The sequence below is a fragment of the Xenopus laevis genome, chromosome 4L, assembly GCF_017654675.1.
Source record: "Xenopus laevis strain J_2021 chromosome 4L, Xenopus_laevis_v10.1, whole genome shotgun sequence".
Taxonomy (NCBI): Eukaryota; Metazoa; Chordata; class Amphibia; order Anura; family Pipidae; genus Xenopus; species Xenopus laevis.
Window position 1 is genome coordinate 56,045,516 of NC_054377.1, and position 25,805 is coordinate 56,071,320.

Genomic DNA, 25,805 nt, shown 5'->3' on the forward strand with positions numbered 1-25,805 from the left:
CTAAATGATGGGACTTTGTGAAGCTCTGTTGAATACTGAGAGCGTTAAACCCCTTTTTTGTTTGTTCTATAATTCATAATCAATTTTGGGAAAATGCTGCATTATGGGGAAATCATGGCAATGTGTGTGCCTGAAAAGTGCACTTAGCACTCTGTCTTGCTTTTATAAATGAGCTTAACAAATCTAGTTATAGTCTAGTTATACAGTATCTATAAATATTCATCTGTGTGTGTATGCTGGAAGCTCATAATTCAAGGTACTGAGATAATACTGATTACAGAAAGAGGAAAGATATACTGTATAGGAATGTGTATTATACTCTCCAGATGCTATTTTGAGGATACATGGCCACTTTCCCTTTGCAATTGATGGGGATAAATGATGTATTGCTCCCTCAATATATCACTCCCCTTTAAAATGCCAGACATGAAATAAGTGGATACAAATGTGTAAAAGAATGCTGTAAAAGAATATAGAACTCTCCCTAACCCAATATTACTCTAACACCAGAACTGACCCTGTTTTCAGCTCGTGCTAGAGACACTGCACTGTTACTGTTCTTCCTAATGTAGGAGACACAAGACTTTCCTGTTTCAGATGTGAAATACAGAGTATTTTCAAACTGACAGAGTATGTGAACAGATGCTAGAAATCTACAGGGTATATGTGTGCTTACTCATTAGGTTTTCTGTGGACGTGTGTGTGGTTTTTGGCAGTGCTTTGGGTTTGTTGATGTTTTTATCCACCCAAACGTGTTTTTCTTCAGGAACTTCATTAGTCTCATCTGTTTCCACTCTTCCATAATGTTTATCACCTTGTCAGAAAGGGAAAAGTGGGTTATTAGTGCCACTCACACATTCTAGCCGCATGCTTATAAAATATACTTTTTAATATAATCTTCATGAAGATTTGCACATTTCTCAAACAGGGTTATCTGCTTTCTTATTCCAGGTTTAACACAAACAGTCAAAAATAAGATGATCCATCATATATACCATATGACTACATATTTACATCTTGTTGCATTTTAACATTGAAGCTGTAGCTTTTACTTTGTTGCAGGGTGAAAAGTTTCAAGGCATCATCTTAATGAATATTCCAGACAAAGTCATAACATCTGTAATGCTCACATAATCGTGGATGATGCTGCTCTGTGTCTGGATCAAACCTTGCATTACCAATTTTTTTATTATGCTCACAAATTTTATTATTATAATAAAAACAGTTTGCTAGTCGACATGGAACATCCAATAATGTGCTAAATATTTGGCTGCCCTGAACCACCTCTTCACGTGGAGAAGTCATTTGGAAAGACAGCATAGGTTTTTCAGGGCTAACCGATTTTACGGCTGATTAAACCATTTACTTTGCTTTTCATCATATATATGCAAGGAAGTACATTTTAAACTTCATTAGTCATCATAAAATACTATTGACAACTGTTCCAAAGTTCAGTGACACATGAATAACTGCAGTTTATTCACACCTTTCCACTTCTAGAGAATGCAAAGAGGAAGAATGTTCAAGGGCTTCAGCCTCCCCTAAATTCATTATGACACTTTGCTATTTTCACTTTAAAGAGCAGCACCCATTTAACTGTTGAAACTACTGCATTAAAGGGCAAAAGTGTTGATTTACAGCAGGCTATAAAGCATTCATTAACCCATGTTAAATTCTGATTTACTCACCGTTGCAGGTTTGTTAAAGGAACAGTAACACCAAAAAATGAAAGTATTTTAAAGTAATACAAATATAATGCAGTGTTTCCCTGAACTGGTAAAACTGCTGTGTTTGGTTCAGAAACACCTCTATTGTTTATATAAAATTGCTGTTGTGTAGCAATGGGGGCAGCCATTTAAAGGAGAAAAGACTCAGGTTACACAGCGGATAGTAGATAAGCTCCGTAGAACATAATGGTGTTACCTGTTATCCACTATTTTACCTGTGCCATATAGCCTTTTTTCAATTTCCACCATTGCTACTCAGCAGCTTGTTTATATGACCTATAGTAGTGTATCTGACACAAACAGATCAGCTTCAGTGGCGGAACTACCGGGGGAGCAGGGGGTGCGAGCGGGCCAGGGCCTGCACCCCCTCAGGGCCCCCCGGCAGTCTGTTCGCCACTGAAAATGCGGCCAAATGCAGCCGTACGGAGGGGGCGGGGCCCGGCTGCGCGTCACGCACCAGGGCCCGCCCCCCTCTATGATCGCTACTGATCAGTTTTACTAGTGCAGGGCAACAGTAGATGTTTTTGGTGTTACTGTTCCTATCTAGAGTGCCAACTGACTGAATGAAAATTATGAGTAATGTACAACATAATTCCCAGCCGTTTAGAGTACTGAAGATCTGATGACCCAGCATTATCCTAGAGTATCATCAGAATTAAAATCTTATAATAATAACCTGAATTGAGTATGTAGAGTAAAAAGCCAGTACTTGACAGGGCACAATTTTGCTGCAGATAAGGAAGAGACATATGAGTGAGTGTCAGGGATACTCAATAGTACCATATTTTTGTTTTGCACTTTTCACATTGCCTCACAGGTTGCTCCCTTAGACAGTGGCATTTGATCTCCAGGATGGAGGACAAAGTCATTTGCCTTTTTCCCTCAATACAGGTATAAAGTACAGGGCTAAGTGTAAAGTGCAGCCTGCATCAAAATCCCACAGGCCCAAGAACCTGAGGTTGGGTCCTAGGGGACACCGTTTATAGTTCCCTAAAATGTCCATATTCTTTAGTATCTTTTACTTGGAATCCTGAACTGTTTTAGCCACCATTCTGTATGATGAGACTGCATGCAGAACATGGAAAACTAGTATTTGCCCTTCAGCTTGGAAGGAGCCCCCAAAGGGGGGTTGATGGTTTCTTATCTGAAATTATGGATATTAAAGCCAACATGGTAACTTAGAGAATATAAAAATGTGAGCTCTACAAGACCAAGGTACTAATATAGGTGGTAAAATGAACCAGAGCAAATCAGCAATTAGTTTTGATCAGTTCCATATGAGTTTTAAAATGAAACCAGATAAGAAACCACCAACAAAGATCTCATTAGTTTCTGTGGCTAAGCACACTAGTACTGCACTTTACCAAACATGTAAAACTGATTTTGCTATCAAAATTACCTTTGTAACAGAGATTGTTCTGGCAGTTGCCACCATAGCTAGGTGGACATTCTGAGCATGGCCTCCCATTCTTGTAAGGAGCTTCACCGATCCAGTTACCCCTGGAAAAGAAAAAGCACATCATGAACATCTGTCAAACGTTCTCTGTGCTCCTGTTCTCTCAGACCTAGAATTGAAGGCAAGATGGTTATGAATGCTCTCACTGTGTATATGTGATGACAGATTACAGTGATGATAGGAAAAACCTGGGATTTGCCTGTGTGAAGGAATAGTGGGAGCTTTGAAGCAAAAAAAAGAGTCAACTAATCCGATGAAAACGGCAGCAAGAGTAACATTTTCATTTTAATATCTAAGTTTTAAGTTTGGTGTCTGGATGTATTTCCTTTTTAAGAAGAAATATCCTTATCTTTGGCTGGTTATTAAACAGATATTATTATGAATTTTAAATTTATCAAAACCATCATATTTGCGGAGTACAGTACATGTTCTATCCTGGAAAAGTAAACAGGCTGAATAAGGGTTGAATATATAGAGCTTCCAAGCTTTCCACCAAGCAAGGTATAGCATAGACACTGTGGCTGGAGGGTCTGCCTTACGCCAGGGAGTGGTGCAATGAACTGGAGCCAAGTTAAGTACTTTACAAATAACATTGCCACTATCCATTTAAAAATGACACAGTCGTGTTTGGAGTCTAAAGTAAAGCCAAATAAAAGGGCAGCTATTTGTGAAAGCACAAGCAAACAATGTGCCCTTTAGTGAGCAATCTGTCTTGTTCCTTACTTTGGAGAGTAGTTGCAGACAAGGTATACAGCGTTCTCCCAAATATCTCCCCAGACATTCATCCGTTTGCATACATTCACAGCACAGCCAACTTTAGTGGTTGTGGCCCACACAATCTGCAATAAAAAAAGACAGGGGTTTCGTCAACTACCATTAATAACACAATATGGCATTAAGTAAATTGCTTCTAGGGACTGCATAAAAGTTTAGGTTTTATCAAACTTTGATCTTGCTTGATCTGCCTTTATTTTGTGTTCTAGCACAATATGCCTCCAGCTGGTATCTTTTACTTGCTGTATACTCGCTAGGCCAAGAGTTAGCTTGTGGCTCACTAGGAATCTAGTGTATAAGTAGTGTATTACGTACTATTTTATTCCTGGCCTGTTCTTTTCTATTACACTTATAATAAACCAAAACTTAATTTACCTGTGTATAGTGAGTGCACATAGGTCCAGAGCAGCGTTCAGGGCAATAGGGTTTACATTCATGAGGGTAGGGGTATGTATAGTCCTTGACTTCATCATACCAGGACTGGACATGATATGCAGGTGATCGGTATCTGAAGTCAGAGAAAATATAGAATATTACATTGCAATACGTTTTATTTCCCACCAATACACAAAGAAACACCGTAAATAGGATACACCTGATTTGATGATTTTTCCAAGATAAATGGCTGCATAAAGTTAAAATGAAAATAGAATTCTCACCTGCCCCAATGTACTGCAAGGTTTTGTCCAATCGACATGAGCAAGGCAGTAGGACCATGCTCCCAGATACACTCCTGTGCCCAGGCCTCAGCAGATTTCTCCAGATCATCATCCCAAGTCTATACAGGGAAAGGAGATCATTGGTTAATTCCCTTTATTAGCTATTACTATATAATGTAGCTGTGTGGATCTATTTACTGTATTTCCTCAAGGAAACTACAACATCACCTCTTAAAGGACATGTACAACCCACACAAAAATGTAATCACTGAGTATTTTTGAAATTTCTAAATACCTGCCTGTTTGTTCAAAGATTAAAAGTAAGGCTGCAGCTTCCCCTTAATCACTTAGGATTCCTTCTGCTCCTCTAATCCATTCAGCCCCCTCCCTCAGGAATTTCCTTTGGCTGTTGGCTACAGAGCATGCTCAGTTCTTCTCAGCTCAGAATACTAAACACACCCTCCTCCTCTAGCAGCCAATGATGAGATAGTATTGCTGGTTCCCATAGAAACTCTAGCCATCTGATACTATTTTTTTCTCTTAACCACCTCTCCTGAGCTCAGCTTAACCATAACAGTGCGCAATCCAAGTAGGACTTGTCATCATAGATAATTCTGCCTGTGTTAGCCTGCATTCTTTAATTGCATAAACTTTACATCGCATTTGTGCTGTTTACAGATATAAATGATGATGTGTCAGAGGGAAAATGGCCCCCGGGTGAAAGTTGCTATTTGTTGTAAGGGAAATGTAATGACACTGGCAACCTGAGGGGATGTATGCAGTACAAATAATGCCTTTGGATGGGGAAGATGTGCCCAACTTATATACATGGTAGTATAATGTATGCTTTGTCTCATAATTCTATAACAAAAGTTAAAATAGGGCATGGGCTAGTAGTCTATGGGAGGACCTGACATCACTGGGTGCACTGCCAACTAAATAGGTCTACAAATGATCTTCATCGCAGGGACAAGCCCAAGGTTTTCTCAGAGATTGCATAGAGAGATACATAAATCTATATGCCATGATAGGTATGAATAATAGAAAGCTCAATTCTGGTGGAACATGGTGACGGAACAGTGACCCTTCAAGCATGCCTGTACTGAAACAAATACAAATCATGTACCACAGTAAAAGCATCGATTTGCTTTGTGTTGTTAAAAGTTTTGGTGGCTTACGGCTCTAGTTTCTTATGAACATATGCCAACTATGGATGAGATGTTAGACATATCCATGGTAAGAGCCAGAGGGTTGGTTAGCAGGTTTATGGCATGGAGGTAGATTAATTCAGATTACCCACAAAAATACTCCTATGCGCTTGTTTGCATACGGTGGCGGGGTGCACAGGGGGTGGAGCGCGACGTGGCCAGCCAGGTTGCCTGGGGCGCCCAGCCGCCATTGCCTGACACTGCCTGGTAGATGGATCCAGAAACAGTTAGCCCCAATTGACCTGTTAAGAACTGTTACCCTCATTTGGCCAAAAGTGCTGATAGCATACAACCTCTGCAACTAACTGCAAAACATATTATGAACATGTATTGTTTTAGTAAGAATCATCCATCTCTGCGGAGCATTCTGGCATATTTATGCAACAAAGGCAATATCTTGCAGACAGCACACTCTTGTCTGAACAAATTACTGCTGACTGATCTCCCCCCCCACCAATATGAGAGAACATATTCTGCACACATCTGGTTGTACCAGTAGTTGCCAAGAATGTTCAACACTGTCCAACTCATACAACGCAAACAACACTGCTCCAATATCAACTTTATTCTCTTTATAATAGTACTGAAATCAATATTATATAAAGTGCCTATTTTCTTGCTGGCTCCTTCTGTGTTAAAGGGCTATGAAACTGTAAATTGATAAAGGATTTTATGCATTAGCACAATGTTGTCAGTGATTATGGATGGCAGAATCTGAAATAGCTCTGGACTCCATATAATATATGTACTGTTGGATAAGATGACATATACAATACATGCTTTGCCAAAGGTCGGTGCTTTGGAAATATGATTGGAAAAAATATGCTCTTTTTTGCCAGCAGCAGCTTCCCTCTACTATACATGGTAAAATGTGCTGCCTACGGCAGAAGCTGGTAGCCTACAGTGGAAATCAGAGGTCTGTATATGAGTAAGTGTTGGAAGCAGCTTGGATTCACTCAGTTGGGTATTCTTTTCTTGATAAGATGTTAAGACTGGAAGATATTGGTGGGCCCTTCTGGAAAGAAAATGGATGTGTAGCTTCCTAACAGAATGCTATGACTGAAATGCACATATTGATACTGTATATTGCAAGATAAAAGCAAAAAAAATATAGATGTTTCTGGTTAGATTCTCTTTCATTATCTCTCTATGAGTTACTCTAGGTCCTAATTCTAGCACATGATAATTAGTGGGGAAAATGTGTATTCTTACCATGCCCTAAGCGCCTGTGCCAGTAACCGTAGTAAAAAAAATTGTATTGAGCTGGAACCAAAATAAACTATCTAAAATTACTAGATCAATTTTGTCACATTTAGGTGTCAGCCCCTAACGTAGGGTATTCCATTAAAGGAGTAGTATAAATATGTATTTTGATATTTAAACAGTTAACAAGCTTCTCAAATATAGGGTAACTGTTTATATTGGGAAGAAAAGTGTAACAAGCAGAGTGAATTTAGTTTATTGCAGATTCCAAATATGTATTTGGTGGGACCTGTACAGCGGCGCATCTATACACCAACTCACTCTCTCCTAAAATGCTCTTTTTTATGAAGTCACTTGAGGTCACTTACTGTAGGACCATGAAATCACAACCCCAGGCTGAGCTTGTAGATGGCAATCATTCTGGAGTCATTTGCCAACTCTGCCTTCTCTGTGTACTTTTCCATAATCCCTGAATGAAGATCTTTTTTGAAACTATTCTGCTCTGCGGGCAAAGATGTTACCTGCAATACACAGTTTATAAGATGCAACCTTAACACCTTCTTTTCTCTCTGCCTATACTATTTGTAATTGTAAGTATGTTTGTATAAGTGTAATTGATTGATTATAAAGTTCTTAATTGCTGCAGAATACTAATATGCCCTGACATGTATACCCCTAATCTCAGTCCCAGACATGAATCTTATGATATTATGGACAATGTTATCTAAATCCAAACCTTGCAGTGTAAAGTCACCTTGCAGCCCTATGAACAGCCTTACGATTACAAGTAGTAATAGTTACAAGAGAAAAGGATAGCTAGAAGGGGGGATCAGCAGAAGTAATTCTACAGGTCAGACCCAGAAACATGACTGGAATTTGCAGTGTTATAGGTATTTGCAAACACGACTTTAAATATCTGTAAATTTTGCTGCTACAGAAAAACCTGTAACGAAAGAAATGCTTTCACCATTACTGAATGCAGGACACCTATGAATCCACAAGCCCTTGCTTTAAAATGGCAGTATGAACTTAAAGGGGATGTTAACCTTTTGCAATATCCTGCCAGAGTGCAAACAACATATTCCCAAATATGTTATTGTATCAAAAATGGATATTAACGTTAGCGCTCTTGCACCCCTTAGATCTCTTGCACCACCTAGGCTGAATAGTAATTCCAGTTGTGGTCAATAATGACCACTACTGAAATTACTATTCAGCCTGGACACCAGTCCAACCCCTCCTCCCCCCGCCGCCCCATAGTTTGTTCTATGATACATTCGGTTCATGTATTCCTGTGACCTTCAATGTGTTTGTTCAGTGCATGAATGTGAATTTTTCATTTATTCCCACATATTCCATTTGCCAGTTGATCTGTTATTTATCTAGCGAAAGATATTTCCAAACACAAAATCATGCATACACAAGCATACTGAACTGAAATTTATAACATACACTAATAAGCAATATAATTAATAGAATCATACATAGAACACTGGCTATATTCATTTCAGTTGGGACATTTTTAGCCATTTTTTTCTAAACATAATTTTAAAACCCTTTCATTTTGACAAAATCCCCTATAAAACCACGAGAAAAGCACATTCAGCGTAGTCAAATATAAAACATTGCCCATCAATTCTCCAAGTAAACAGACGTGAACAGCAGTTTTATATCCCAGGCCAACCCAAATATTCTCTGCTTTCTTGTTCCGTCTGTGAGTTCTTCCTCACAATCTGGCCCCATTCTAAACTTTCTCGAGTAGCCAGGCAAAGCTAGACTTCTGTTACGAGAATAGCTCCTGTTTAGCATAAGAGAGAAGAGCCCCTTTCACTAGATCTCTGCTGACAAAGACAAGATGCTCTACAGAACTGCACAGCAGCTGTTCTAGAAACAAATTAGACTTTTTCATAGAAATAAGAGGTTTTCACAGAAAATACATACCAGACATAGAGAAGAAATCCTGAGCTAAGGAATAAAAGCAAGAGGTAGGGATGCCCATATTTCAATAAATGGAACCCAGTTATGCCTTCTCTTGGGCCACAAAGTCATAAAGGAGTAATTTGAATGCCTCCACCCATACTTTGTGAGGTTATGGTCTCTCATTGTGGTTTAAATTAATTTTTCAGTATAACAATAAAAAATGGGTAAATACATAGGCTGTGCAAAAAAGTATGAGGCATTTGCACTATAATGAAAAGTCGTCTGCGATAAAGCACACGCGGCACTTCGTTTTCCGAAGTCGCCCGAAGTTTCCTCGTTCGGAAAATGAAGTGCCGCGTGTGCTTTAGCGACTATTATAGCGGACGGGAAGACACGCAAAGGCAGTTCGGAGAGATTGGCGCCAGGCGACTAAATCTCCCCGAATCTGCCCGTGTGTAGACAACCCTAAAGGTGTGTACAAAAATATGTATTAAATAAAGGGCAATGAACTACCTATAGCTCCCCTGGTAAGGCCTCATCTGGAGTATAGAGTGCAGTTTTCGACTCGTCCTTAAGAGGGATATAAATGAGCTGGAGAGAGTGCAGAGACTAAGTGCAACTAAATTGGTTAGAGGGATGGAAGACTTAAATTATGAGGGGAGACTGTCAAGGTTGGGGTTGTTTTCTCTGGAAAAAAAGGTGCTTGCGAGGGGACATGATTACACTTTACAAGTACATTAGAGGACATTATAGACAAATAGCAGGGGACCTTTTTACCCATAAAGTGGATCACCGTACCAGAGGCCACCCCTTCAGACTAGAAGAAAAGAACTTTCATTTGAAGCAACGTAGTTGGTTCTTCACAGTGAGGTTGTAGAATTCACTGCCGGGTGATGTTGTGATGGCTGATTCAGTTAATGCCTTTAAGAATGGCTTGGATGAGTTCTTGGACAGATATAATATCAAAGGCTATTGTAATACTAAAATCTACAATAAGTATAGATATTGCTATGCAGTATATAGTTTATGTGAGTGTATGAAGGGGTCAGTGTGAGTGTGTTTAAGTATGTGCACTGGGGATCATTTGGAGGGGTTGAACTTAATGGACTTTGGTTTTTTTTCAACCCAACCTAACTATGTAACTAAGATGTATGGAGCTTTTGATACCCCTGTAAGAAACAAGTCTAACAGATAAACAAATGACTGCTGATCCTGCCTTGTACATCAGTTCTGTTATATTTGACTGGTAAGTGGTAATGGCCAAAGTATATCTGATGGTGTCTGAGTAGATGACAGCATGGGGGTGGTTGGTTCTTGGTGGGGGTATGCATTTATTTATTCCCAGCGCTGGATGTACCGGGCGGGCGCCCCTAGGCCGCATGGTCCTACAGCCCGCCTAGTGGGCGCACAAAAGCGTCAGAGCACTGGGGAGCTGCACATCCCCAGTGCTCCCCATTAAGCAGTTGGGCAGCATGCTGTCCCTAATAATCTGCTGCATTAGGTCGGGCCTTTGTGGCCTTGCCACAAATCTGAGCCTTTTTATTTATATATATTGTTAAAACTATGGCTGAATGTCTGACACAGGAAGCGTTTGTAACCTTGATATGAGCAAGCATGACTCTCACCAATAGCCCTCAACATGCAGGATGCTGTGGAAACCCTGGAGTTACCAGCACCTTCTTACCTTGTGTCAATAGGCAACCTGCACTTGATTCATCAAAACAACATGGCAGGGAGCACTAGTGATTCACAACAAAACACTCAAGTGCAAGGTGTGGCTTTAGATGGAAGTACTTTTAATGAACCATGTCGATTCACTCAACGACCCAGTCAAAAGTTAGGCAACCATAACTGCACTTAGTAAATGAACCCTATGTGTGTGCATAACTATACTTGTTCAGTTCTGTTCTTTTCTGCATAACATAGTTATAGAAAATAATACACAAGTTTTACATTGACGCAATTGTAAGTGTACAGTAAGTAATGTGCTGTAAACTCTAAAACCAATAAAATGTGTACTTTATGTATATTGGAATGTTGCTTAAAATTATATTTTGTTTAGTTAATCAAAAAAATATATTTTGGGTGAATCCAGGGACCTTAAAAAGCACCTATATCAAGCACAAGACTAAAGTATTCTTGCAGGTGGGTGTGCATGCTAATAAAGTAAAGACTAATTAAAACCTATGTTCAAACATGAGAAATACTAATTTCCATTAGATATTTTTTTTAATCTGAGCTTCATTGTGCTACTTGTGTCACATTAATCACTGAAGCATGCGTATTGTAAAGATACAACAATCTTTGCCCTTAGATTAAAATATGAAGATTCCTATATTTTGCAGGGGGCGCATTACTAAATAAAGTTTTTAAACTAAAATTAATAAAATAGCCTGTTTAGTCTGCTATATAAAGTACACCTGGAAAACAGATTTGCAGAAATAGACTCACCATGTACTCCATATTAGAAGCAGAAGGATGGACCTGGCCTCGAAGCTTGTTATGGAGCTGTATTATGTCTTCTTTGTCTGTCCTTGAAATGGCTCTTCTAGTTCTAGAATGCGGGGTTGCATCCTTATATTTACTAAGTAGATTTTCCAAAAAAGTCGAATTTGGTGCAAAGATGCAGTCACACTGTTCCTTCAGAAGAAAGAAGAGCCCAAGAGACAGAATGCAGTGCATGGCTGAACTCATAGTGAAAATGGTTTGCTGTTTCTATAACACAGATGTGGCAGAGTCAATCTTCTTCGGGGATTCCGCTTCACAAATGCTGTTAACAAAATAAAAATATCAGTGCATTGATTCACATACTTTGTTGTCCTACATGAGAGCCAGTTGATAGTGAGGCGAATTAAATAAAAGTCTGCACCAGTTGTGTTAACGTTTGCCAACCAATCAGTATATGGCACTAGTAAAATATAGACTGGCTTTCCATAGATTAAAGGCTCAGATCCAGGACAACAGGCTGGATTCTCGGTTCTATGAATTTGCTTGACAAAACATGCTTTGTGCATTTCCCACAATATTGAAATGTTCAAGGCCCAGAGGCACATTCTCACAAGGTCAGTTTTATCCAGAGACTGAACAAGAATGAACGTCTACTGTTTAGATAGTATGAAAACAAAACATACACGTTTCAAAAAAACAAACAAACAATAATCTATTTCATTAACATTTATCCTTCCCCTTTGGGACCAAAAGGATGTTTTATGCTTTTAATTCTTATCCACCTTTTCCCATTGTGTGGCCATGAAGGAATTCATTATTTCTGTCACTTCTGTAGGCACAATTTCCTCCATAGAAGTACACTTAAGAAGCCCAAGATTTTATTTACCAACTGATTTGGCCAAATTAACTGAAGACCTGGGCTGTCTTTTATTTGCAATGTCCCTCCTCCTTAGCCAGTATGGTGACCCATGACCCCATTTGTCCATACTATTCAAGTCCCATTGGTAATAAAAGGCACCAAGCTTGCACAGATGCAGTAACCCTGATAAATTCTTCCTACTGATTGGTTGCTATTGGTGAAAAGACAAGTAACAAACGTTGCTACATTTATTACATTACCCGAATTAGAAATTATTTTATTTTTGAAAATGTTTCTGCAAAGCAGAACACCAGCACATAAATATACATTCTATAGCACTGTTTTGACCTATCACAATCTAGTGAAACTGTTAATTGTAGAAAAGAGAAACCCTTGTGGCAGACGACACAGTCAGTATTTGTATGGGGCCTCTGGGATAGGGTGGGGGTCCTGCATTTATATTAATCCAATTGGGGTTCTGTTCCTTGCACTGTGACCTTTAATGTGAATGGCCAAACTACATATCATCAGCAGACCAATTTTCATTAGCTAGATATTTTAAAAAACTGCCCCCATCTTTAATATTGCTATGACCAAGCAATTTCATGGCCAGTCATTGCCTATCCGTTGCTATGTGGTGCACTCTCCACTGCCATTAAATGGGTTATACAGTGGCCTTTGCTTACTGCAGAGCAGAGGAAGTATAGAGAAATAAATAATAACAGCCTTAGAAATCTGTTTTACTTTAGCGTGCCTCTACTACTGCAAAACTTGAAGAGGTATGTGGGACGCATGACAGCTACATAAAAATTTACCCAGTTCATGTGAACACTCCAAACCACATGTGACGCACAGGGTTGTTCTGTAACCAGTACTTTGATATGAAAAAGCCAGAGGTGAAACTGTAGCCAGATACTTCATTTGTTACTCATCTGTGGGAGAAGCTGTGACGGGAATGGTATTACTAAGGTCTGAGCTTCCCTCTGCTCTTTGCTACTAATATTCAATGTACCTGGGAAAAGTTGGACAGAAAAGTGTCCTAGGAGTTATGAGAGTCACACAGTGTATTATGACTTGTTGATTATGTCTGAAACACTATCCAAATGCACGCCTCTTAAGCTCTCGATCACTGAGCTATCCAGCCAGGAGGATGGTGGGACCTGTAGTTCAATAATAGCTTGAGAGACACCAGGTTGGTTATAATTTTAATTGCCTCAGACAACCAGGGCCCCTGCTCGTCACAAGTTAAAAAACAAAGTTTACTATAGAAATACAAAAGCTAGTACCAATAAAAGAAAATAATCGTTAATGGCAATACCTTCAAGAGATCAAGGCATATTCTACTTAAAGGACAGTGGCAGTGTTGGGTTGAACTAGTTAAATTTCTTGTGAATCCAAATGTATGTGGACCCTCCTGCTCACCTAGCTATTTGGCATAAATATCTATAGGAAACTATATATGTCAAGAGAATAGGAGAATAAAGAAGGTGAGTGAAGAAAGGAAAAATATTTTGGTGGGTCCCTACTAGCACCCAAGTCCCCTGAAGAAGACAACCTGTGGCCTCAGCTTGAGCAAGCAATCTGCAGTGCACTAATGAAAAACAGCATAACAAAAACACAATAAAAACACACAAATCCCTTAATGATCCCTTAATTTGTATATTATTTGAGGAAACATCTGCTTCACTAAATAAGATATGGTAAGTCATTAAATTTGTAAATACAGACTAAAGTTCCACTTTAAATTGGAGGCAACACAATCGGTGATATGCCTCCAGAAATAAAACATTATAATTATTCTGAACGAGCAAAAGCGGTTCCCTCACTCAGCTGTTGGCAGAGATGTCTATCAGCTGCTATTTAGCTTTTTCTCAGGCATTATAAACTGTACTTTCTTGGTAATAAATATGAACACAGAGTTTTTTTCCCAGAAGTCGAAAACCGGAAATGTTTAAAAATGGACCCATGGAACATTCCAAAAGAACTTTCTTTAAATGTCGCAATAATAGCGAGGTAGAATACAGTTTTATATGATGATGCATAACATGACATATGGCAGAAACTGACATCTAGTGAATGTCACATGCTCTGTCTACAGTATGACAGCTAGCTGAGAAAAGCATTTTTTTCTTTGCATTTTTTCAGGAAACTGGTTTATTTTCTGCAGGGGTAGGTAACAGGTTCAACTCCAGGGACTAATGTACCCCCTGTAGTAAAATATAAGGATATAAAGCTTGTGAAATTCAGAGGTAGCTGCTGCTATTCTCATATATTTACAACATAAGGATACAGGGACCATATGGGATAATTCTCTTATCAGTGCATGTATGTACTGAGCAGAATGGAAAATGAGCGTACATGTGTTTTCATAATAGGACAATTTTTATGATCAGTTCCTACAGTTCCTATATAAGTTAAGGCTTGGTTTTATTCTCTGTCCCATGCTTCCTCCTGTTGTGGTTAATAAAAGATACTGCTGGATAGTGAACTTGCTGCGGTTTTTGGAACAGAATGTTAGCAGATGTGCTATTGGAATGTTAGCTGGCAAACAGAGAATCCCTTTAAGAAGAATATATGTCACCAAGCCACAGCTTTCAAATATGGTCTTTATCAGACACACAGACAAAGCTATTATTGCATCCATATAGACACTGCCAAATTATGTAAGGCAGCCTTGCAACATACAGTACTTTGAAGTGAGATCTTTTACAATATCATTTTATATCACAGCTAATCATATTCATAATATTTTTCTTACAGCTAATTAAGGATTTTTCTAGGTCAATATGCCTTAGGTCAACATCTGAAACATATCAGTCTGAATTAATAAGGATGATGAAATGGTATTAAAAAGGGGAGAAAAAAATACTTTAAAGTTGCGTACCACTTTTGTGAGTAATTTAATAATTGAAACTAATAGGACCAAAATGGAATAGTAACTCGTTCCTTGCCACACTTAGCAGGGTTCTCTTAATTGAGGTGTTGGCCTAAGTAACACAGATTGTATTGGACTCCATCCTATGATTCTTCAGCTGTTGTACAACTCCTAGTACCCACTGAACAGCTTAGGTTGTCCGTGCATGCTTAAAGAAGACATATAGGATAACTGAAAATCCCTAATTTTGTAGACAATAATGAATAATATATGGTACTGGTTTTACTTTGGGCTAAAAATGGCCCCTTTATTGGAGCTGCTTACAGATCTGATATGGTCCCTGTCAATGTTTCAAATAAGAGGTGGTCTGGGGACAGCCAATCACAGCCCTGCAGTCACACATGCAAAGACATGCTTCAGTTTCAGATCAGATCAGATCAGCCTAGCTGCTGATTGGTTCCTATCCTACAGTCCCCGCCCACCCCATATCTTGACCAACCCACAGTATAAAGGCCACACAGACATCAGAGCTAAAACATTAACCCCCCCCAAACTATAAAAAGCCATTGGTGGTCAGCCCCCCCCCCTCCCACACACACACACAAGTTATAAAACGCCATTGGCGGCCAGGACTCCCCTTGAAAAAAATTGGTGGCCAGTCCCTCCCAACAAAAAGCCATTGGTGATCAGGGGCCACCCTGCAAGTAAAAAAAAATGATGGCCTGCCCCCCCCCACAAGTTATAAAAAGCAATTGGTGGCCTCCTTTAAGTTAAAAATAATTGGTATTTTAAAAAAATTGCTTGCCAGGGTTTGGCCTTAAGAGAGGCCTGGCCATGCTTCACTTACTTCATAAGCCAGGCCCCCTACTGTCAGCATACTGAAAGCTTCAGAGGAGAGGACTGGAGCTCCCATTCCTGCATGATTGTCTCCTATTCAGTTCTCTGTACTCTTATTGGTCTTGAGTTTAAGTCCCGGTATAGCTGCATTGGGATTGGATAGGCTGGAGGGGAAGTTCCTACTTCACTTATCCAATCCTTGTACAGCTTTACCGGAACTTATCCTTAAAGGACAAATGAGGGTACAGAGAATCTGAACAGGAGAAAAATCATGCGTGCACTGAGCTGCTGTCCTATTTTCTGAAGCTGAAAGACACAAAACCCTGCGGGCCCGGGACAACTGTCCACCCATGCCCCCCTGATGGCGGCCCTGCCTACAATGCAGTGTGCTGAGTGCCGCCGGCTCCCCTGCACAGCCTGGGAAAGGAGGCAGCAGGAAGTGAAACAGATGGGCGGAACAAGTAGAGTTTTGGCTGAAGTTTTCATTAAATAAACCTGAAACACTCTGTTTTAAAGTATTTTCCTTCAATATTTAAAAGAGTGTAATGCACTGGCACATTCTTGGTTTTCACACAATATGAAAATGTCTCCTTTAACAATATCCAATATCACTTTATATTGAATGGAAGGCAGCAGTGGGGAATTCACCCTCTTCTACATTGGCTGACTAGATGCCCTGTGCCATCAGTTTTAAAAGTATTTATAAATGCTTAATAATAATAATTAATCAATATGAATAATTTAAAGGTAGTGGATTACTTCTATTTAGTTCACAAAAACTATGGACGCTAGTAACTGTGACCTTTGTCAAGGGTAACAAAAACACCACTCCACTCCCTATCATTTAAATAAGTAAATAGTTGCCAAAAAGCAACAGTACGTTGACATGGTAAGTTGGTAACCCATATAGGCAAAGAAGAAGAAAAACAAAGTATATATATACACACCGTGCCGGCACGCACTCACAGGACTTATGACGAATATATATATATATTTGATGGTGATCAGTAACATAATTATAATTTTTTTAAAAATAGAACGAAACCGAAACTCTGCTTGTGCTCCTCTTCAGAAAAGGCAATCCATCATGCAGCGCTCGATTTCTGCTCCCTGGCTATCTCCTATAAGGAAAGCAGGGAGGAGAAATTGAGCACCGCACAATGAATCGCTGGATCGTCTTTTCTGAAGAGGAGTTTCGGTAAGTTATTTCTTGATAAAGACTTAGCGATTTAAAAGTTTAACATGTCTTTGTGGGGGTTTTTTTCCGTTCTACTAACGAATTTAAAAAAAAATTGATGTTACTGGTGCTTTAAACTGTGAATTTAAGTAATCCCAAGAGACCTTCGTATCTTAAACTGTTACAAAAGTATCTATTCAAAAGCCAATTAAGTTAGAAACTTTGTATCTTTTTCTGGCTGTTCAGCGCAGGAGATCAAAGAGAAAGTCAGGACATTTCAGTAACAAACCATTGACTGCTGGTTGAGCTGTCAAAATCGGGACTGTCCAGCGAAAAACGGGGCAGTTGGGAGGTATGATATAATAACTGATTCTGCTTCATAGAAAAAGGAGCAGTCAGGATCCCCTTCTAGAACAAATGGCAGCCTGAAATGCAAACTATACAATGATGGATCCAACAAGTTCAGAAAAGTTTGCTGATGTTTATTGGGATGTTATAGTCCTGAGTGGCCCCTCATGTTGTAGCTATCCCATCACACAGCAAGCTAATGTTACATTGCGCTCATCCTTCCAGACCCACAGTCACTTGTTTGTGTCTCAGTGTTTAAAAACAGCATATGAGGTCCATGCATTTCAATAAGGTATGCCACACACAAAGTTTGTCCTGTGGCAGTACATTTCAGATGCAACCAGACTTTTGCTAGGCATGGAAATTCTAAGGAAAGTCTTAATCATAATTAAACGAATACCTGTGTTTAAATCTCATTGAACCATACAGGGAAAAAGCCACATGGAAAAAAGAAAACCATTACATTCTGACAAGTAAAACACTGTACTTAAATATAAAAGTAGCCCAGACGGGTGGCCACTTATTAGCAGCAGCTATGACACTCTCTACAATATTAATTGTCCTGACAGAAAGCAAATTACTGATAGTCGATAGAACTGGATAAGAAATGTAACATACAATGTTAGAAGAAGAAAACATCTGCCACAGACCATCTTAAAGGACCAATAACAAACACACACATATTTTTACATTTACCCCAGCGCTTACAAATAAACTATACCTTGGCTACCAATGTCCTATTTTATATGAGAAATGTTGATAATTGTAGAGCATCGTGAATGGCATTTGATCCCTTTTATCTTTCCTGTGTAAGAACTAAAACCATTGTATTAAACACAGTTTATCTGTTATCTGCTGTGTACGTGTGTGCCCTATTGCCCTATTCAACTTGAGTGGCTGCCCCTATGGCTACACAGCAGTTTATTTACGTTATATATGAATTTCTTAAGCACACAACATGACATTTAAATGAACAGGAAAACCTTTAATTACTGGTTCTTTAAGGGATTATCTTTAAACGTATTATAAAAATGATAGTATCCAAAACTCCTATGGTACAAAATAAAAAATAATAAAATTGTTCTCTCTGGGCAAAATAAGATCAGTTAGTAATGCCAAATTCGTTGGGAATTGTAGTTCAGAAATGCAAGAGATGTGCAAATGAAAATGGGCTGAAATCAATGGCTCATTTGCTTGGAGGCATAACTCTAAGCATAAGGGATTGCCATCTAGGATGGGAGAGGATGCTGGGGGTTGTATTTCATGGACACATGAAAAGCATAAGCCTGAAACCAATACATTAATAAGTCAAACCTCTGTCAGAAACATATCTATAAATGAAACACACTACCCATGCCCACTACTAATAGGTTTCACCTAACAGTTCTCTTGTCTAGGATTCTTAGGGACATGTTTATCAAAAAAGAGAGTAAAATCCTCTAAAATCATTGACAAGTGAATACAGAGCTAGGGAGCTCCCCTCTGGTGAACTGTGATGAACTCTGTTTTCACCCTTTGATTAATGTGCCTCGAGATCTTAAATCATCCAGTGAGTACAGCACATACAGCTATCCAGCTGCCCTATATATATATATATATATATATATATATATATATATATATATATATATATATATATATATATATATATATATATATATATATATATATATATATGTTGTTTGTTTATCCTAATGAACAAAGCTGATTTGATTCAAAAAGACATTATTCTTCCATTGCCCCCCAGTTCTTACCTTGGCAGATGCCCCTGTGTGAGCTGCAGTTCTACTGGCACAGGTAATGGACTGGGTTTATAGAGGGAGCAGTGTCCAGGATCAGGATGTCAGCTGCTGCTTCTGATCAGGTTGGCTGCGAGCTTCCCACTATTTATACTTTGTTAGCAGAGCAGAAGACACAACGTTTGATCATATCCTGGAAGTCAGTATTCTTGGCAAAGTTCCTTTTTAATGACGAAAGAAAAAAAAAAGAGTGTCATCAAGTATCTCCTCTTCCAAGCACCAAGATAGCATCAGCTCCTAGGAAATATTGCTTCACTGCAGAAGGAGCTGGGTACTAATTAGAAAAACATGAAGAGACTGTGCCCTGATAGGCTTTCTCATGCTGTTCATGGGCAGTAGTTTATAGTGCAGGAATACAGGCAACTCACAGCAGTAGCAGCAGCAACACCCCTGCTCAATCCAACATGTGCACTTTGTCCCTGCAACTTCTCTCTGCTCTCGCTGCTCTGACAAGGGAATGCTTTATATATGGAATGTGTAATCTTATCCTAACACTCCTCAGACAGGGGAAAGGCAAAAAAATCAGCTTACTTGTCCACTGCATTTAACCTTCCACTAAAGTGAAGGAATAGCTAGAGGCACAACAACTAATTTATTATAGCTACTGTCTTAAAGGGGAAGTTCGCCTTTACATTACCCTACATAACTTGTCTATTATGTTTTTATAAATTATTTTGTTTGTTTTCTGTTTTTAATAGTTAGCCTATTTCCTATTTTATTTTTTCAGCCTGCAGCTGAAAATGCTTTCCGTGGTCCAGGGTCACTGAACTTGGCAACCAAAAAATCTGATTGACTGTAAGACTTTAGCTTGATTATTATTATTTTTACTTTGCAATGATAATTTTACTTCTACGCCCTTCTTATTATTTTCCATTTCGATTCTAAAACAGCTGTCTGGTTTCTAGGGTATTTAACCCCTAGCAGTCAGATAACAGAATTCCAAGCATGATAGCTGCAGTGCCAGAAAAGTTAATAATTTTTTTAAAAAAACAATAATGTCGAAAAGTTCATTTTAAGTTAAAGATGAACTCCTTTAAAGTCAGGATAGACTTGGCAGTTTTGGTTTCCAGTGACCACTGTACACAACTTTTTCCATGTATTAGGCAATGAATATGTTAAAGACGCTTCTGCCCAATGGCATCATAGCTCTGTTTTCCTCTATCCCCTATTAGTCTACAAATCCAAGATAGTTTGATGCTCTGTATCCATTAAAATAAAGATGTGAAAACTACTACTAGGTGACTGGCTGCTTGCAAACTAGATCTCTACCAATCCAGTCCATACCCAACAAGCTGTGTTTTTGCATTCATTTATGTGGACTGTGGTCCACCATGCAAGTAAGACACCCCTGTATGAAGAAACTGTAGTTACCCTATAAGAATATTCCTAGATGCAGCCTTATTTTTAGCTTGTCTAACTGCACTGTGCTGTTTTCAAAGTCAGGCTCTGTGACTCCCATCTTTGTTCAATTCATGAACTGCTGGGCAACACTTTCCTCTGTCTTTATGGGGTGCAAATAAGTAGAGCACTAATGGAACCCTATAATACTAATAATAATAATAATAATAATAAGAGTATGGGGCTATCTTGGGTCTCTCAAATAGTAGACCCCCACTGCCCAGAGAACAGCAATTATAGGTATGAATGTTGGGGGTATAGAGGAATAATATAGAAGCTGCAGAGCAAGATGGTGAAGGTAAGTCTTTATACCAGTGGGGCCTTCTGCTTATGTTAAAATTCCCAGTAGCCACTGACAACCAAAGGCTCTCCCACAACTATGAACAATCCTGTGTTTTGTGTTCCATGAGTTAAAGGAAACATGTTGTAGTCATAATTACCATATACTGTCTCCTGTTACAGCAGAACTGACAGCATCCTTCCCCTGCAGCTCATGTGCTGCTAATGGTTTGACTATATGTAGGGGCATGTCGGGTAATTAAAATGAAACAGCCTAGAATATTGCTGCCGAGAGAGGCAATGATTGCAATCATTTCAGTGGGGAGGGATATTTTCCCCTTAGGAACCAATTTACAAATAGGTTAACTTAAAGATTTTGTTTCCTCCCTCTGACTTATCAAAAAATATATTTAGCAACATCTTAATATTAGGCTTTCCTTTCTGCATAGCAATTTAACCATAATGAATTATCACCAGTAGGGGGCAGCATCTGATTACTGTGGTAGGACGGTTTAAATCCACAAAACATGCTTGTCAATAGGAAGGCAATATCTTTGCTCACAGCTGCTTGTTTATTGTCTACAGACACTAGTAAGATCACATATAGTAAAAAGAGAAGCTTATTTGAGTACATGTGATCCTATATTGAAAAGTATTAACATGGAGAATTGGAAGAAGCTGCAATGTAAGGAATTGTATTACAGCACTCAACCTGTCCTTTAATTCTTTAGACACTAGTAGAACACATAGGGGCCCATTCACTAAGTTCGAGTGAAGGACTAGAAGAAAAAATACTTCGAATTTCGAAGTGTTTTTAAGGCTACTTTGACCATCGAATGGGCTACTCTGACCTTCGACTACGACTTCAAATCGAATGATTCGAACTAAAAATCGTTCGACTATTCGACCATTCGATAGTCGAAGTACTGTCTCTTTAAGAAAAAACTTCGACCCCCTAGTTCGCCACCTAAAAGCTACCGAAGTCAATGTTAGCATATGGGGAAGGTCCCCATAGGCTTGGCTATCTTTTTCTGGTCGAAGGATAATCCTTCGATTGTTGGATTAAAATCCTTCGAATTGTTCGATCGAACTATTTGCACAAAATCCTTCGACTTCGATATTCGAAGTTGAAGGATTTTAATTCCTCAGTTGAATATCGAGGGTTGATTAACCATCAATATTCGACCCTTGATACATTTGCCCCATAATATTTGTCCATTGCAGATATAAGAAATGTTGACAATACAGTTTTCAGTATCTACAATTAAAATTAGTCAGGTCTGGAATTCACTAAATAACGGTTAACTGTGAGGTCCTGGGGACATTGAGTATTACTGTATATCCACAGGTCTATGGTTGCAGGTTCAAAGGTAAGGTAAACCCCCAACACGTGCTCAGGCTCACCAAATTGCCAGGAACTGGCCAAAACTTGGGGAATGCAGGCAGAAGTCCATATTTAGCTGGAGTACAGATGGTTATGAAGTACATTAAGGCCAAAGGTTTACAGTGGGTGTCAGTCCAAAGGTTTGGTCAACAAAATACATGTTGAAAGAAGTATCTCAAAGGGTTAAGTATAATAGACATTTGTAGTTAGCAGTTTTCTTCACAAGACTGAAATCCTGGGTTTGAATGTCTAATAATAGAAGTTTCTATTTGTGCAGGCCTTTGGGCATAAACGCTCACTGGGTGGAGTGGAGTTTGTATTAAGTCTATTAAGCAAATTAGTCTCATAAAATGTATTGTAGGATTCAGTGATCCTTACTTGTCAGCCCACGTGTCTTGTCTCTACAAAAACAGAAAACTGAATGGAGGAAAGTCAGTAAGCAAATATAATTTGTCTAAAGATGAATGTATGTGCTTGGTCTTTCTTTGAAGATTTCTTTGGCCATGTAAAATGCAAGGGACCATGAGCTGTGTGTTTTCATTTATATATATATATATAGTATATACAGAGGTGATACCACACTCCCAGGATTTTGGTGATCATAATCTAAGTGAATTTATTGTAGCAAAGACTTTGATAAAGGGTGTCCAGCCAAAACATCACTTTTTGCTAGAATAAATTTACTTTGATTATGATCACCTCTGTATATACTATATATTTAGATAGAGGGGTCTTTTTGCATCAAAAAAGCAATATATTGTGTTGCATGTAAAACCGACATTTTGGTCCCTAATATATTTCTTTTTTGATGCATAAAGACCCCTGGTGCTGGTGTTTTCTTTCTCTACATATGCACTGCTTCTCCGTGCACATGGGCAGCTTAATGGAAGGTGGTGCTGTCCATATAGGGATTGAAGCGTTGAGGCAAATAAACATCCTTGTTTTTGCTTATACAAAAGTCCCGTGAGTGCCGCTATTTCCTTATCTTCTATATATCATTTTGCAGGCACCCGGGTGTTAACATTGACAATAGTATGCACCTTTGCGAATTATATATATGTCCTGAGAGTGCGGTATCACCTCAGTTTCTATACTGCACCCAGACATACTTCGGACTTTACTCTGTTCCCAACCTGTAGAGAAAAACACTTACCCTTATATGCAACGATGGGAAAAGGACCTAAATGTTTATATCTCAATAGAAAAATGAGAACCAATCTGAGCCAACGCTTCAAAAACATCCATATGTGTTCCTATAAAAGAAAATATTTATAAGGTATTATATAGATGGTATCACACTTTGGCCTTCCTACATAACCTTTACCCAGAAGTATCACCAAGCTGCTAGTTATGAGTAACTACAGAGGAAGCAGACCCTGCAGCTGCAGGGGGGCCCAGAAGGTATAGGGGGACCCATAAGGCCCTAATAAACTAGCACTTTCAACATATTGGTAAAACAGGACAAACTCTGATATGTTGAGTACCCTAAAATAAATTTGCTGTGGGGCCCAGTATCATCAAGCTCCATAACTGACACCTTATGGTCCACGGGTTTTGGTAGCAAAAGCCACATGTCTGGATCTTCTAAATTACCCCTTGACCAATTGGCTAGGACACCAGTTAAGGGGTTGGGAAAAGAACACAGGAAATCTTAAACTGTATATTCACAAGGTGGCTTGTCTCACCTTCTGGCTTTCCTCAATCACTTTAGACTCAATCACCATTGCCAATTTACTAACAGATGCAGGCGCCAATTCGCCAGCGAACGGGACCATCGATATCGGACATTCGCACTCTATCGCCAGCCTACTTTTCGCTCTGGTGAATGATTGTTACTCCGCAAATTCACTAAAATGCAGATTTTACTGAATGTTACGTCTTTTGCCAGAGTTGCCTTCGCCACCTCAGACCAGGCGGAATGCTATAAAGCAGCTAGATCTTCCTCAAGCTTCTGTCACTTACATCATATCCTGTGAGCTGAAAATGCATCAAAGTTCAAAAAATGCTGTTGTCTTTTCCTTTTTCAGCGTGATTGCCTGCACAAGTCCTAAATTTTTTTTTTTTATGGTCTTTATTAAGGTTCCCTGGACATGAGTTTTAAAAAGTGGAATTTTTAAGTATATGCACCAACATTTAACATAAAGACGTCCATACAACTTTAAATTTCCCGCCCTATGCAAACTGACCTGAGCGCAAGATCACTAGAGAATTTTCACTAGGCAGAAATGAATGCTAGGGCATCTTCCCTTTGAAATGCTCGCACTGCCAAAGTAACATTAGTGAAATGTCGCCAGTGTTCGGTGCCCAGGACGAAACTCCGCATATTAGCGAATTGGCATAGTCTGAGCGCATTTGCGCCTTGCAAAGTGTTGTGATGGGTGCGAAACGGGCGCTGGTGAAAATTTGCAGTTTAGTAAAACTGCCCCTAAAGCTGCCCAGGCCAGACAGAACTATTCTTTAAAAAGAGAAACCATTCTCTGTTTATTAACATCTCCCTTGCAGCTTTCATCTCCTATTGGGGAGAAATTAAAGGCAAAACTCAACTTTTGCCTTGCCCCATTACTTCATCTGAAGAAATGGGATAATTGTAATGTATAATATCTTTCTCATATTTTTTGTGAATGAAATATTGCTGTACCTAAAACTGGGCACAGCCCAATTGTAGTAAATGATGATGTCCCTTAGCCCTCTCCCCTGCCAGCTGAGTTTATGGCTGCTTCCCTTTATCCCTTTCATGCCTTCATCCTTTTCAATTTAGGGAGCATTATATGAAAGATAACCCATATTTATAAATAGGAAATACTTTCCCAGTAACCACTCTCCACACTTGAAATACCAGAGAGGTCTAAGTCTTTAACAGGTTAATGTGCTTTTGTGTCCTCTGTAGACGGAAATTAAATCAAGGTTCTAATTACAGCAAAGAACTTCGAAACAAATGAAAATATAACCCATAAAAAAAACAAACCTTCGCTGCCAACAAAGAGAACGTCCAGTGTGCACAATCCCTGGAATGTGAAAGTAATCCAGTTTTTTTCATATATCATATACATGATGTTCTTTTCCTGAAATATCTTTCTGTAGTTGGGCCTGTGCCCTGTACATATACCACAATATGTACTCAAACAAACAGTGCCTCACAAATTATCTTGACAAATTCTCTTAATTTTACTGAATTACAAATCCTATGCTGTTTTTTTTTATTTCAAAGCAAGCACTGAAAATCAGTTTTCTTATCTAATGTTTGTGTTATGAAGGAGAAAAAAATAAATAAGCTTGTTGCAGAATTATTTGTCTGTATATTTTGTACAATCACAAGCAAAACAGCAAGTCTGTGGGGTACATATGTGACAGCTTTGCACACATTCTTCTAGACAGATTGCTCCAGGTTGGCATGGAATCCCTTATCTGGAAACTAGTGATGGGCAAATTTGTCCCATTTCGCCAGAAAATTTGT

At 39.0% G+C, this 25,805-nt stretch overlaps 1 protein-coding gene across 1 annotated transcript in view; it reads right to left on the reverse strand.

Moving 5' to 3' along the window:
- crispld2.L (cysteine-rich secretory protein LCCL domain containing 2 L homeolog) overlaps nucleotides 1–19,727 on the reverse strand; it is a 33,355-nt gene extending 13,628 nt beyond the window's left edge. Inside the window, exons 1-7 of the mRNA XM_018257956.2 lie at nucleotides 19,246–19,727; nucleotides 11,399–11,717; nucleotides 4,617–4,735; nucleotides 4,333–4,465; nucleotides 3,907–4,022; nucleotides 3,127–3,227; nucleotides 677–814 (exon numbers count right to left, since the gene is read on the reverse strand). Coding sequence (XP_018113445.1) covers nucleotides 677–814; nucleotides 3,127–3,227; nucleotides 3,907–4,022; nucleotides 4,333–4,465; nucleotides 4,617–4,735; nucleotides 11,399–11,641 — 850 coding nt within the window. The 5' untranslated portion in view covers nucleotides 11,642–11,717; nucleotides 19,246–19,727. The remainder of the gene's footprint in view (nucleotides 1–676; nucleotides 815–3,126; nucleotides 3,228–3,906; nucleotides 4,023–4,332; nucleotides 4,466–4,616; nucleotides 4,736–11,398; nucleotides 11,718–19,245) is intronic.
- Between the last annotated feature and the right edge of the window lie 6,078 nt (nucleotides 19,728–25,805).